The sequence below is a fragment of the Pelmatolapia mariae genome, linkage group LG12 (genome assembly GCF_036321145.2).
Source record: "Pelmatolapia mariae isolate MD_Pm_ZW linkage group LG12, Pm_UMD_F_2, whole genome shotgun sequence".
NCBI lineage: Eukaryota > Metazoa > Chordata > Actinopteri > Cichliformes > Cichlidae > Pelmatolapia > Pelmatolapia mariae.
This window is the reverse complement of record NC_086237.1, coordinates 34067000-34081139: the sequence shown is the minus strand read 5'-3', so window position 1 is coordinate 34081139 and position 14140 is coordinate 34067000. Positions and strand designations below refer to the sequence as shown.

At 38.7% G+C, this 14140-nt stretch overlaps 1 protein-coding gene across 1 annotated transcript; it reads left to right on the top strand.

The window, feature by feature from the left end:
* The first annotated feature begins 3015 nt into the window (after window positions 1-3015).
* Window positions 3016-13508, top strand: krt1-c5 (keratin, type 1, gene c5). The gene is made up of 8 exons (XM_063490003.1): window positions 3016-3402; window positions 3634-3716; window positions 5106-5262; window positions 7759-7923; window positions 8845-8970; window positions 10468-10685; window positions 11832-11863; window positions 13393-13508. The coding sequence occupies exons 1-8, from the start codon at window positions 3016-3018 to the stop codon at window positions 13506-13508; spliced, it is 1284 nt and encodes a 427-aa protein (XP_063346073.1).
* The last annotated feature ends 632 nt before the right edge of the window (window positions 13509-14140 follow it).

The window sequence follows — 14140 nt, the reverse complement described above, 5'->3', positions numbered from 1 at the left end:
AATTAAAGTATGCCGATCAGATTATTCATAATTCCATTAAATTTGACAAGATCCTCCAACACCACTGGCTGAAAGACCCAACCCATGACAGAGGCGCCATCATATTTTACAGATGGCTTTAGACACTTACCTTTGTACTTCTCTCCTGACCTGGACTGGACCTATGTCAGGGATTTGCTGTATTTCTCCCAATATTTCTTAAGGAAATGACTTTTAGATGCTTTTCATCTGCTGTAGATAGCGTTTTTGAAGCCTACAACCTCCATTTGTCATATTTACTTAATTTTTCAAGGAGACACTGAACATGCTGAGATATCCTTAGAATACTTAAAGTTATCCTCAAGTTGTCTGTTGTGTGTAGACACATCACTGGTTCATCCCTTGAGTTATAGGTTCCCTTTTTGTGCTTGAATGATTTATAAATCATTTCTAAGTAACTTAAACATAATTCTTCTAAAAATGGTCAGATACAAAGACTGGACTGAAAAATGAGTGAACAAGCAGCCAATGCCTTTCAGAAAGCCTAGAGAACCTAGAGGAGCTCAAGACCGCTTTAAAAAATTACAAGAATGTCTGGGTCATAAAGAAATCAGGAGTAGCTCAAGGGTTTTGCACTTTATTGGAATATAAATCTTTATTTCTATATAACGTTTCATTTTCATACCATGTCTCTTTATAATTCAAGTAACTTGTGTCTGAAAATTTGAGCTTTAAAAATACTTAAGTTCTCTGCTGTAGCATGTGTTTTAAGCCACATGATGTCGCTGTATCCTTGCTATGTCTTGCTTTCGTGCTTGTGAGAATCAGTTTTATGGCTTTTCCCCTTTGTCTAAGGAACAAAGATCCCACACATACATGAGAAAAATGTAACGAATATCGACACAAGTGTATTTTTACAACATATATGCATCCAGTTGTATTATATTATGATGTAGTGACACAGTAATACAGACACACTTGTCCTGCAGTTAAGACCACATTTAGTTTAAGTTAATTAAGTTAATTAATTATCCATTTGTTTGATTCATTCTGGACCAAGTTGGACAGCTTTAAGTCATTAATGTTACTGTGCCTGCAGCCTGTAGAAACAGACAGGTGATAGGTGACTTTTACGGTTAGCTTAGAAACGGCACAAAAGAAAGTTTCCACCGTGAGCTGTCCCTGAATGTAGCTGGCCAATGCAGACAAGCGCTGGGCGGGGATGGCTGCAGTGAGATGTAATTCATACAGCACTAAATCAGGTCACTGTCACTGAGAGCTCTGATCTTCTTGGCATGATAAAGCCCAAAGAAATCAAAAGTCATACATGTTTTCAACAGTAACAAGGGATTATATGCGCTAAGATGGAAATAGAGGGCTGAGAGACAATTCACCCTTATAAAATGGTGCCTGTGCGTGTTGATGTGGGTGTGTGTGTCTGTGAGTGTGTAAATATAAGCCAGGTTTCCAGTTCATCCACACCTACGCCCTGCATTTCTTTGTGTATTTCTCAGGGGTCTTCACTTTCTTTTCATTCTTTTTCTTCATTGTTCCCATTTCCTCTCGTTTCTTCCCTTCCTGGCTGGCCGTCCTCAGGTGAAGCCTTCTCACATCACTCTAAAGCCATTGTGTCTGCTCTCAATACAACCACTGTGAAAAGAGACATGTCAGATTCAAGTCTGAGGAAGCTATTGTGAGGACAAGTATAGCAGTAAAGGCCACATTTTCTGCTGGGTAGGACTGGTTTGTTTTTTATGTAACAATATTGAGTGAATGCAACTCTTTTCCCCCAACAACCTATTACATTTGTTCTCTTTTGAATGATTTTTCTGCCATATCCATCTTAGATATACTTATATTACCTGAAAAAAGCAGGTTAAACTATAAACTATACTGACAGTAGCAGTACAGTTTTTCCTCAAATGAAAGGACACATTGATTTAAACTCATGCGCACCTCTGTATTTTTTCAGTCCTCCACAAGGTGTCATATTGCATCCTCTTCTTTGTTGTTGTGGGATTGGTTACATGACTGGCTCCTCCCCAGCCAGGACAGCTGATCCTCTACAGCCGGACTCACCTGTGAAAGCTGCTCCAGCAACAACAATCACTCTCACCATCAGCGACCAGAAGAGACCAACTAAACAACTGAGCTCCAGGTAAATACTGCTTTTGTCCTTTTCCTCTGTTTCTCTTCATCAAATTACAGCTCAGAGTAGCTGAATAGGGAACACATTTTCTGGATGATGTAAAGCTCTCAGGGACTTGAAATTTACTAGAACCTCATTGCTGTTCTTCTTAAATAACTCTCTGATGAGGAAAGAGTGATGATGCTTGTATCCAGCACTTGTATTTCAAACACAATGTTTCTTTAGTAGATCAGAAACATGATTGGTAATATTTCCTGCTTGAATGTTCAGTAGAAACCTGGAAAAGGGAGACAGAAAAGATGACAAAAAATGCTACAGGGTGATCCAAATGACTTTTTAAGTTTTTCAGGATCTCAAGAAAATCATTTATTGTTACATTTTTGGTAATCGTTTAGTAGAAAGTGATAAAACTCAGAGTTGTTTCAGATCTATCAAATCCAACAAGACAAATCAAATGGCTGATCTTGCTGGATTAATCATGTGACTTTAAGAACCAATAGATGTGCACTCTCTGTTTTCCTAACCAGTGTTGTCTATTCTGAAGTACTTTCTATTCCTTTTGGGTGATTTTGAGAACATAATAAGACAGAAGTGGCCATGACAGCCTGTTCATGTATCAACTTACTAATATTTTTATTTTATTTTCTTGATGGGAAATCATCTCAAAAGGAAACTAGTTATAGTCTCGTAAATAGTGACTCCATTCTTTGAACAATGTTATAGCCTAATGACATACTACCTTAAGATATGACAGGGTGCCTTGACTTTTAGCCCTTTCAGAGTTTTCTGGTGTATGATAGGCATAAAAAGACCTCTAGCTGTGTTTTTGTCTTCCTTATTGATCCTTATTGACCCAAATGTATCTAACTATCTGTGTAGTGGACACCATGGCCTCTGCTCTCTCTGTGCGCTCAGTGCGGCAGCCCTCCTTCTCCAGCATCTCTGTGAGGGGCAGTGGACGCAGCATCCGCTCCAAACCCTCTGTCTCCAATCTTTCCTCCATCGGCACTCTGTCGCGCTCCCTCTCTCTGGGCAATGGCCTTAATGTGCTGGGCTCCAGCCTCTCTATCAACGGCCTCAGCGTCAGCGTCAGCGAGAAGGAGACCATGCAGGGCCTGAACGACAGGCTGGCCAACTACCTGGACAAGGTGCGGTCGCTGGAGAAATCCAATGCTGAGCTGGAGGTGAAGATCAAGCAGCTTATGCTGGAGAGAGCTCCAAAAGGGCACGACATTGAGGGGATGATGGCACAGGCCCATGCCATTGGACAGGAGGTCAGTGTCTAGTGCTTTAGACTCTACAATTCATTTTAAGACTTCCTGTCTTGAGGTTTTTTTTTTTTTTTCATATTTGTGCGTGATGTCTTGTCATGAATTCTCTAATTTGAAGTACAATTTTGGTGGAAGAACTCAGCTTAACACATTAATCTTTAACATATGTTAGAGCTAGACACATTAAAACTACACGTGATTTTAACTTGCTGTGCATTGTGTTCTTCCACTTAGGTTAGAAGGAAGACACTGGAGAATGCCCGTATAATGCTGGAGATTGATAATGCCAAGCTGGCAGCTGATGACTTCAGGGTCAAGTGAGTGTCACACTGCAGTCTTTTCCCTGGCTGTGAGTGTTCACATGGGAGCGCCAGACTGCAAAACAGTATGAATAAATGACCTTTCTGTCAGGCGCCGAAATAAATGCCTTATTCCCATGGTGGGTGCTCCAGTACCGAACAATGGCAACGTCAGTTAGAGGAGAATATGATAGATGGTGCAGGTCAGAAAGAGAATCGTCCCCTTACGGAGATTCTACAGTTGGCAAGGTGAAGCTAAAGGTGACAGAGTCAGGAAATACCTGCTGCTGGTGTTTTTCACAGTGTGTTGATGGTATGTTTTGTGGTCTAATGTGAGGGAGTAATATGTCAGCTGACAGTGATTCATGGTATTTACAGCAAAGTGAGTGTGGACCTTAATAACACAGAGCTTTGCAGGAGTTTGCGTGCGATTTTTCACATTTGTGCATCCATTCCTGAGTGGCCTCAGTGCCAAATTCGCAGAAGAACTACTAATTAGCTCCAGCTGCCTTTATCAGGTGCCTGTTAATCAAAGTGTCAACACCCCTAACACCAGTATCCTCACGAATGAGTTACCAGGCTGTAAATCTGCTATTTAATGTTGTAAAGTTGGATATTTTAATGTAGAAGTTTATGGGAACTGATTTTCTTTAAGAGCTAGTTGCCTCCTGAGGCACTTGAGGAAAAATGAAAATAGCGTGGAAGTGTCACTTCTGCTACTTGTTCAAAAGTCATTTTCTTTATGCAGAAGCAGGAATATTTTTGATCTATAGGTACAGAAAGATTGTATTAAATAATCTGCAGTATTTTCAGATCTCATGATAATGATTATTTGTCAATAATGTACACAAAAGGTACAAACCTGGTCTAATATTGCACATGTTTACTGATGACCTCCTATTCTCTTAAGATGAACTTGTGAGAATTTACAGGGAATCGTGTTGGGATATTTTCCACAGGTACAGACAGCAGGAAGTAGCCACTTCAGACACATTCACACAACTAGAAATGCTGTATGCACCATAGGTAACGTGGTTACCTGGATATAGTGTACAGGAAGAGCTGGCAGGTTAAAAGTAATTTCTGTGATTACCTTCTGCATTTACCCCCATTTCCTCAAGAAATTTTAGCTTTTCCCAGAACGTTGTGGATAATGTATGTGTGCATTCTTATTGAGTTGCCTGGCCGACTTGCCACAAAATTGTGGTACAAATTGCTATATGAAATCTCTTCAACACAACACACGGGTGTTCTGGAAATAAAGTCACAGCTGTTATTCTGTTGATTGCTCATATCCAACCTGACTACATCAGATATTTCTGTTCTCAAGTGCAGAGCTACAGCACATGTGTGAAAGTTGATTTATTTGATTTAATCTTATCTTTAATGCTGTTTTTTAAACTGCAGATGGGAGGCAGAGGCCACCTTGTGCCAGTCAGTAGAGAGGGACTGTCAGGCTCTGAGGAGAGCAAAGTCAGACCACGACCAGATCATCGCCACTCTCCGAGGAGACCTGGACAGCCTGAAGGAGGAGCTCTACTTCCTCAAGAAGAATCACCAGGAGGTGAGACTGCTGCCAAAACGAAGGTTACATGAGATTAAAAAAGTGTTTACATATCCATTATTATTATCTTCTTCACAAGACACAAGTTCATATAAACTAGTTCTCTGCCAGGTCAGTTTGTGTTTTCTCCCACAAGGTTTAAACAGTGTCCGGTGTCTGAAATACGATAATATAAGTACAGGGACACACCCTTCATCTTTGTAACCAGACTGCTTCAAGATAACGAGGTAACTCCAATGTACACAAAGCAGGAGTGTTTGAGCCCAGTCATCGCAACAGTCTGTGTGTGTTTAGGCACTCAGGTGTGGTGTCCAGGATATAGACTGAATTTTACACAGAGGGAATTTTTTATTTTGTCTTAAAAATGTATAAAATTTGACTGACTGTAATTATAGTGTTATCATAACTGTACAGTGCAGCTTTTTTATTTTGTTATTTTTCGACACATCTAATTTTTCCCAATTCGAGAATTAAAAAAAAAATAAATTCATGATTGTTGCAGCAAGTAAGAACTACAAAACCCAAGGGGTGTTGATGCAGCTACCATATAAATGTCTCAGAAATTAGTTTGTAGCAAATGTGAAGTAGATGTAGCCTTCTGACCACAACCTGTGGTCGCACTCTTTTAGGCAGCTACAGTGATCACTCATTTAAACTTTAATTATCTTGTGAGCTTTATGAACACTACAGTAATACTTTTAATTCACGGTGGGATTCTTTCTTTAAAAAATCTTATTATATTTGGCTAGTCCTCTGAAGATTATCACTTGGCACTGGTTTTTTCTTGAGGCTTCATGTGTTGTGAATAAAAACTTTACAACTACTGTAAAGATTTAAAGGAAGTGAAAAATGGTAGCATAAAATAGTTATCAGAGAGCTGTGAAGTTTCTGTGATACGAAAGCTGAGCTGATTTTGTGGGAGTACTCCTGCACATGTAGCTTATGTTATTATGGGTGTCAAGGTAGGCAAAGGTAGCAAGGCGAGAATTAAAATTCCAGAACAACTTTATTGCACAGCTCTTAACTAAACAAAGAGCAGCAGGTCAGGTGCTGAAAGTACAACTCATCTGGGGAACTGCACAAGGAAGGACACAGCCATGAGAGAGAATGTGATAAAGGACAAGGGATGAATGAGACAACACATATATACGCAGAGGATAACGAGGAACAAGCAACAGGTGTGAGAACAGCTGTAACCAATTACAGGTGACAGGCAAATGGAACTAAATACACGACAAACCACTGAAATGAAACAGGAAGAAACAGAACACGGAAACAGAAACTCAGACATGACACAAAGACAGAAAGATAAACAAACACTGAAACAAGACTGACTTCACAAGAAGTCACAGGGAACACAGGGGAGATGTGAAAACTTAGCAAAACTAAGACCTGAGAATACAAATACTAAACTAAAGCTAGTCTAGTTTAGAAACTTAAATAGAACTAAATACACAACAGACCACTGAACTGAAAAAGGAAGAAAGAGAAAGCTAGTTTAAGTTTCTTGAATTCACTTGAATTCAAGAATCTTAAAGAAGTCCAGATGCTTTTCTTTCCAAGCTATACTTCGATGACCTGGATGACTGAGAACCTTCACAGACATAAACTAAAGCTACTTAATGATGGAGATGGGGTGTGGTTTTTGCAGTGCTGTGCACCACTTTAACAGCTTTTAGGAATTCACTGCTGAATAGCATCTGCAGCACCAAGTTTACACTAAACTCGCACAGCTGTAAAGCTAATTTAACAAAGTACATTAGCGTTTTGATCGACTCTAACCTACCTACCTACATCTGCTGTAGCAATAGGTTAGCTCATTGAAAACAAACAGCCAATTAGGCAACATGGATGATGTTAAAGCAGGTTTACCAGCTCTCACACTGATGGCATGACTTTCACCTTCAGTCTCACGCTGCTGAAACAGTCTCACGCCAATTATAAGGAAGCCTCAAAGCTCCTCCTTTATTAAAAAAACAAACAAAACAAGCAGGCTCAACAGGCTTTTTCCATCTGAACGTCAGACCTTTTTCTAAATTTCAGCTCTGGTCCCTGAACATCTCAGTTTACAAGCTTAATCCACCAGAGGCATTTAAATGACTAAATGCAAACAAACAAATGTCAACGATGTTAATGGTTTTCTTTTAATATAGCAGCTCTTTTAGCACACAACTTCTTTTTGTTTGCTCAATGTCTGTATCAACAGGCAGTACTAAGTGTACTAAAACCACTTGAAGTTGAAGTTGGTGGATTAATAGGTGGAGAAGAAAAGTTTAAGTTAAACACAAATCTCAAAAACCAAGTACAGCACATGTTGTCTTGTCAGTTTGCTTTGTGCGTGCTAAGAGTTAGTAAAGTATACAAGTCGAGGACCCACTGTGGCTCTTCAGCTGTGTTTTTACATCTAAATATTTCTGTTATAACCATGATTTACATTACAGTGCATCTACAGTAAGATGCTGTTTTTCCCCCCATTCCTTCTTTAAATGTCTGCAGGAAATGAACTCCCTGAAGGCCCGTCTGGACAATGAGCAGGTGAACGTGGAGGTGGATGCGGCTCAAAGTCCTGATCTTGGGGCCATCTTGGCTGAACTCAGGGTCCAATATGAGGGTATTGTTCGCAAGAACAAGGAGGAGGCAGAGTCTTGGTACCTGAAGAAGGTGTGTAACTGCACAAACCAGCTCTTGTTCTTCTGTCTTTTCCCCACAGTAAATAAATATGTAGGACTGCTTTCTTTCACCTCTGCAATATTGTAAAAATTATAATTTATCCAGTTGCAGAGTGAACCTAAAAAACTAGATGCATTGGTTACAGCTAGTCGGGACTATTGTCATTCCTTTTTATCAGCATGTCCTAAAAACTCCCTGAAAAGCTGTCAGTTGGTCCAAATGAGTAGAGAAAGAGAGAGAGCGAGGGATCATATTTGTCCCTTGTTTGTTCACTGGTTTCCTGTTAAGCTCATCGTTTAATTTAAAATCCTCCTTCTTGCATAGAAAGTCTTGAAGGGTCAGTCCACATAACATCTTAAAGACCTTAATGTATTATATTATCCCATAAGAGCGCTTCACTCTCAGATTGCAGGCCTACGTCTGGTTCCCAGAGTTTCTAAAAATAGAACTGGAAGCAAAGCCTTCAGCTACCAGAATCACCTTCCTAACTAGATTCAATGATATACTAAGATTAGGCTTCAAACTTTCATTTTTGGCTTATAGTTAGCGCTGCATCAGGTTGACCTGAAACATTGCTTAGTTAACCAGCTTAGGCTGCTAGAAAGTAATCAAATACTTCACCTCTTGTTACTCATCAAGCATTTTTATGCTACTACATTAATTTTCTTTTGCCTTCCCTTCTCTGTCATCACCAAACCAGTTTTAGCAGATAGCTGCTCCGCCCTGATCTTGGTTCTGGTTTCTTCCTTTTAAAGCACGTTCTTCCTCCTCAGTGTCTCAAGTCATAAGGGATTGCCTGATTTTGGGGGTTCTCTACCTAATGTTGTCGGGTCTTTACTTTACAGTATGAAGCACCCTGAGATGAGTGCTGTGTTGAATTGTTTTGAATATTATGTTGTTATGTGTTTACAGCTAGAGGCAGTACAGTCGGAGGTCAAAGAAAGCAACGAAGCTTTGCGTTGTGCCCAAAGTGAGCTCAGTGAGAGGCGGCGTTTCCTTCAGGCTCTAGAAGTTGAGCTTGAGAGCGTTCGTAAACAGGTACAGTACAGTTTGTTCATATACATTTGAATGACTACTTATCTTCTTCAGCAGTGAGGTTTCCGTGAGACGGAGACATTAGAAACCCTGTATGAGGACACGAATGACTGGTCCTCACCCCATCCTCACATCCTCCCCCGCACACTTGTCGAGACTAGCTATAGGTAACAGCTGCCTTCTTTTTGTCAGTTAAGAGCTGCTGCTGTATAGATACAATGTACACAGCAGGTTAATAATGCTTCCATAATCAATCAGTGTGACAAGACACAAAAACCTGGTGTTTTGTCTCCACTTCCTGTGAACTCAGAAATAATGTACAGCATACAGACATGTTCACTGGAGGCAAATGTAGCTTTCAGATATTTGTTCAGCCTGACCACACAGTAATGGATGCAAATGTATTATAGTGCTGACAGGAAAACTTCTTAATAGGTAAAATTACAAAGCAGCAATCTTTTGACTGACTGTCTGACAGTGGTGACACTCTTTATGGTCCGTGTGAACAGTGAGTTAATATGGATGCTTTAACATTTTATCCTCACTGTGTTTACCTTCATCCTCAAGGTTTCTACTGTTACATGAAGACCATACAGCCCGTTAGAGCAGGAGTATCAGACTATAAATTTACAACTTAATAATTTTTTTGGCCATTCCCAAAATTAAGACTGCTATACTACTTTAACAAAGCCAAACCTTTAACACAGCTTTGATCCTTCTTTATGTTTTAATTGATTCATTTTAGTCTCCTAAAGATTTACTTCGTGGTGCTGAGCATCCTTTACAGCAACGGCTTCATTTCGGCTTCTTATAGCCAGTGCCTCATTTTAGCTATTTGCACTACTGATGAGATTTAGCAGTTAAAGATTAAAAGAAAGTCAGAAAATGAAGAGTAACGTGTCATTTTAAAATTTTCTGGCTTTGTTTGACTGTCAGGAATCACTGTGTACACAATCGATGACCAATTTATATGCCATTAAGAGCAAAAAAAAAAAATGTTCATGCAGTTTTAAATATTTAAATGGCCGTTTTGTTATTTTGTTTTTTGTGATTGCTCTGTAATTAATTCCCCAAAAGGCAAATCTATTCTACTTTCACCCTAAGCCAACACGCTCGTTATTGATGCTTCATCTTTAGCACACAGACATTAGAGCATTAATTATTTCACTTTACTAAAAAAAAAAATTCTTTTTTTAATGTCAAAGTGGGCAGTACCATCTTAAGTAAGCAAAGGACGACATTTTGGACAACTAACTCAAAATTTGATTATTGTTTCCAAAGACATTATGTGTTTTTAACCATGCATGCTCAGACTGTTATCTGTGCTTCTCAGGATGAAGCTGTTCCTTAAATGCAGTTCTTGATGACATATAGCGAATTTTTACTATTGTTTGGAGGTGACCTGTCTGAATATTCAAGCCAGCTTTAGCGATTATGTAACACAGAGGAGAATAGTGTTATCTGTTGTGGCTATTCAGCATCTGTATGCTGTGTTTACAGGTTAGCGTGTTAGAGGGAAATCTCGGAGAATCGGGACACAAGTACTCTGTGGAGATGGACCGTCTTCAGGCCATTCTGACACAGCTGGAGGATGAGGTGTCTCAGCTACGTTTGGACATGCAGCGCAACAAGACTGACTACGAACAGCTACTACGCATCAAGCAGAACCTGGAGATGGAGATCGCCACCTACAGGAGGCTGCTGGAAGGAGAGGACGTGTAAGCAAGTAGAAAAACAAATCTAAGCCTAAGGGATGCACAGTCCCAAAATAACAACAGTCACAGGATCAGTTCCTTTTCAAATGCATATTTTTTTTACTTGAATATTATCAAAAAAACAACTGACTCTTGTAGTTATTCATACTTTCTACAAGAAGAATGCATTTGTGCATTTATAAGTCTTCGAATTAAAGGAATTAATGTTCTCCATTTTGGGACATATGTGCATTTTTTAGTAGAAATAAGATTATCGTGTCTGTCCAGTAAATTTAGACCACAGTTTGTTTTAGATGAGCATAGATTAGAAACAGGGGTCGCATTTAGACGGAAAAATCAGCCTACCAGGAATCTCAAGCTTATTAACACCTTATATTTTATTTGGTTATTTACTTTTGCACATCCGTTTGTATAGACTAAACTTTGGACAGAGTTAAAATTAAGCTACCCAGAAGCAACTGTAGCGTCATATTCAGTTCACTATGATTGTTCATATCAGAGTTATTATAGCTTTGCGTTTTCTAATTAGTATTTTTATTTCATATTTGACTTTTTGTTTTTAAACTAGTTTCTTTTCAGTTAGTTTTCAGAGTTGATTTACTTATTTTCAGTTTAGTTTTCAGAATTTGAAAATGTTTAGTTTTTGTTTAGTTGTTATTAGTTTCATTTTTTGTTTTAGTCTTTTTAACTACTGTATGGAGGACACGTCTCTGAGACCAGATTTAGAAAAATCAGTGCAGGTAATATAATAAAAACACATAACTTTTTAAAAGCAACGGACCGATGGTCAGACTCTCAATAAAAATGTGCATCAATGCCTCATCAAGCAAGATGTAATAACATTTTTACTACACTAACTAAGCATAATTGTTTCAGTTAGTTAAAACATTTTTTAATCATTAACTAAAATGTTTTTACTTTCTTTTTTAATAAGCAAGCTTAATGACCTTAAATGGTATGAATATTAGCGACAAGGTGTAATAAATGATGCCCATAACTACAGTGAAAAAAAGAATAGATATAAAATACAATAAATAATTAGACAAAAAGAAAACATGAGAACAAAGTGTTTTTTCCCACAATGCAGAACTGTATTTGCTTGAACCTGGTTTCTGCTTTGCCTTCACTGATTATAATTTTGTCCTACAGGGTGAAAGAAACTCCCCCTCCACCTCTTAAAAGTAAGTTCAGATTATTAAATTGAACAAATCTGAGCGTGTCATCGGCAAATTTGGGTTGGATAATGCTAGTCTGGGAGAAGCACTTAATCCAACAAGTTTTCTGAGCCAGAGTTGACATGCTTTAAAACTGCTGAATTTGAACTAGAAATATAAAGGTTGTTGATGGTTTGTGTTAAATTCTTTCATAACAGAAGTTATTTGCTAGTAGAGCAAAAGAAACAGTTATAAATACAATATTGTGGGTGTCATACTACAGGCAGATGCCACAAATAGGTTACTAGAAGTACCTTAATCTTACAGTTATGGTTTTTATAATTATAGTTTTTGCATTCAGAAGTGTCCTAAGGTCTGCTTGGGTCAGGAGGGTGTCACTTGTCACGAGACAGTGATCGTGACACTCGTTGCAGATGTCCACTTGTCAGCCATTTAATACAACGCACCAACTAAAAATGTGATCTACAAGAGAACTTTAGAGAACTTTACAAGAGAGTAGAATAGATATTTATCCATGGTGTCTGCTGCTGTTTGTGCTCCAAGCATTTGAGAATTTATGTGACTTGGGACAGAGTGACATAAATTCAAGGCTCGATGCAGATGTCCGTTTTTCTGAAAATGTTTTGTGACTCACTGCGGCACACTGTCACACTACAATCCACCAATCGCAATGCATTTTAAGGCCAACTTAACTGGATATTATCGCTTGCAGAGGTGGGACGTCTTGTCACTATTATTACTTTTTTTTTTTTTTAATTCAGTCTGCTTGGAGTCCCTCTGAGCAACACACTCTTATTTGGTAAAATTTTAGTAAAGCTTTGCTTGGACAAATAATTAGACTTCGGCGTTTCGTTTTCACCTCATTGGTGATGAAATGTACATCACTCAAATGAAACCAATGTAAAAAGGAAGGCATACTCACCAGCAGTTTCTGCAGCTCTCGTGCGTGTGCTTATCCTCAAGCAGGCATGATCGAGGCCACAGAATCTATTTTTACACACTTGAATACAGGTGTGCCTCGAAACTTTGGTGCGCTCTGGGCAAAAAAAAAGTTTGAAAACCATTGTTGAATGGTATCCAGTGTCATACCAGAGGCCAGAATTCATCACTACTGCAAAAGGGTCCTATGTTTCAGTACAGACTTCTATAGGAAGTCAGTATAAAAAGAACTTGAGTGCTGTTGTCCTTTATGTCTGTTACAGTCTGCTCTTGTAAAGCTGGGTATTTTTAGTCATCTTAAATTCTTCCAGTAGGCTAACAATGCAGGAAAATCTGATCCTTTCCTTTGCTATTCAAACTCTTTTGTGAACATGTGTTCACTTGATACTCACACGGGATCATAAAAAAATCAAAATAGCACATGACTCACTCGGGGAAAGTAGGAATCCCTTTTCTCGGGGTCAGTATGGCTTCGTAGCCTCAATATAAACTTCTTATGTGAGCATTGCACTGTTGTTACACTGTTAATGACACTTTCTGTGGCTTTAGATTAGCAACATTAGTGTGACTAACCCTTGTTCGCTCCTGTGTTACAGAAGACCCCGATGTGAGGACTAGGAAGATTGTGAAAGTCGTGACTCAAACAATGATCAATGGCAAAGTAGTCGATGAGTCCAGCGAGGTGGAGGAGATCGAGGAACGCAAAAAATGAACCAAAGTGCATCAGTGTATGGAAGCAATGTTTCATAAAGCATTAGCTGACTGTGGATCAAATGATTGTTTTCTTTATTTACTTTATTTAATCACAGCTGATATTAGCCCTCTGAGGTTTAAATAATGGCTCCAGCTGTGACCATACACCTGTATTATGGAGAAATATAAAAAGATCTTCTTTCCTATATAATAGTCTTCCATAAATAGTTTATACACATCACTTAAAATTACTTTTTTGTTCCCACGATTGCAAAGAATATGAAAAAAGAAGCAAAAATGGCATATTCTTCTACCGTAGGGTTAGGGTTGTGGTGATCAGCAGTGATGAATAACAGATCACAAGATCACTGTTATTGTCAGTGTATTGGAACAAGGCTGACCAGATTCTTCTTCTTCAATACTAAAATAAGTCTGGCTAAAGATTTGTAATTGCTTCCACACTTTTGAGGGTTACAGTCAGTTTAGAAAATGATGCACTGTGATGGTCTTTGTTGTGCTTTTCAGTCTTTAATTCAAATCCATGAAGTTTAATTTTCTTAAAATGTCTTTGAAAAGGTCAACCCATTTTTAATGCAACGTCTCGTCACTATTTTCTAAAATAAAATGTAATTACTATATCCTAGTTCTGCA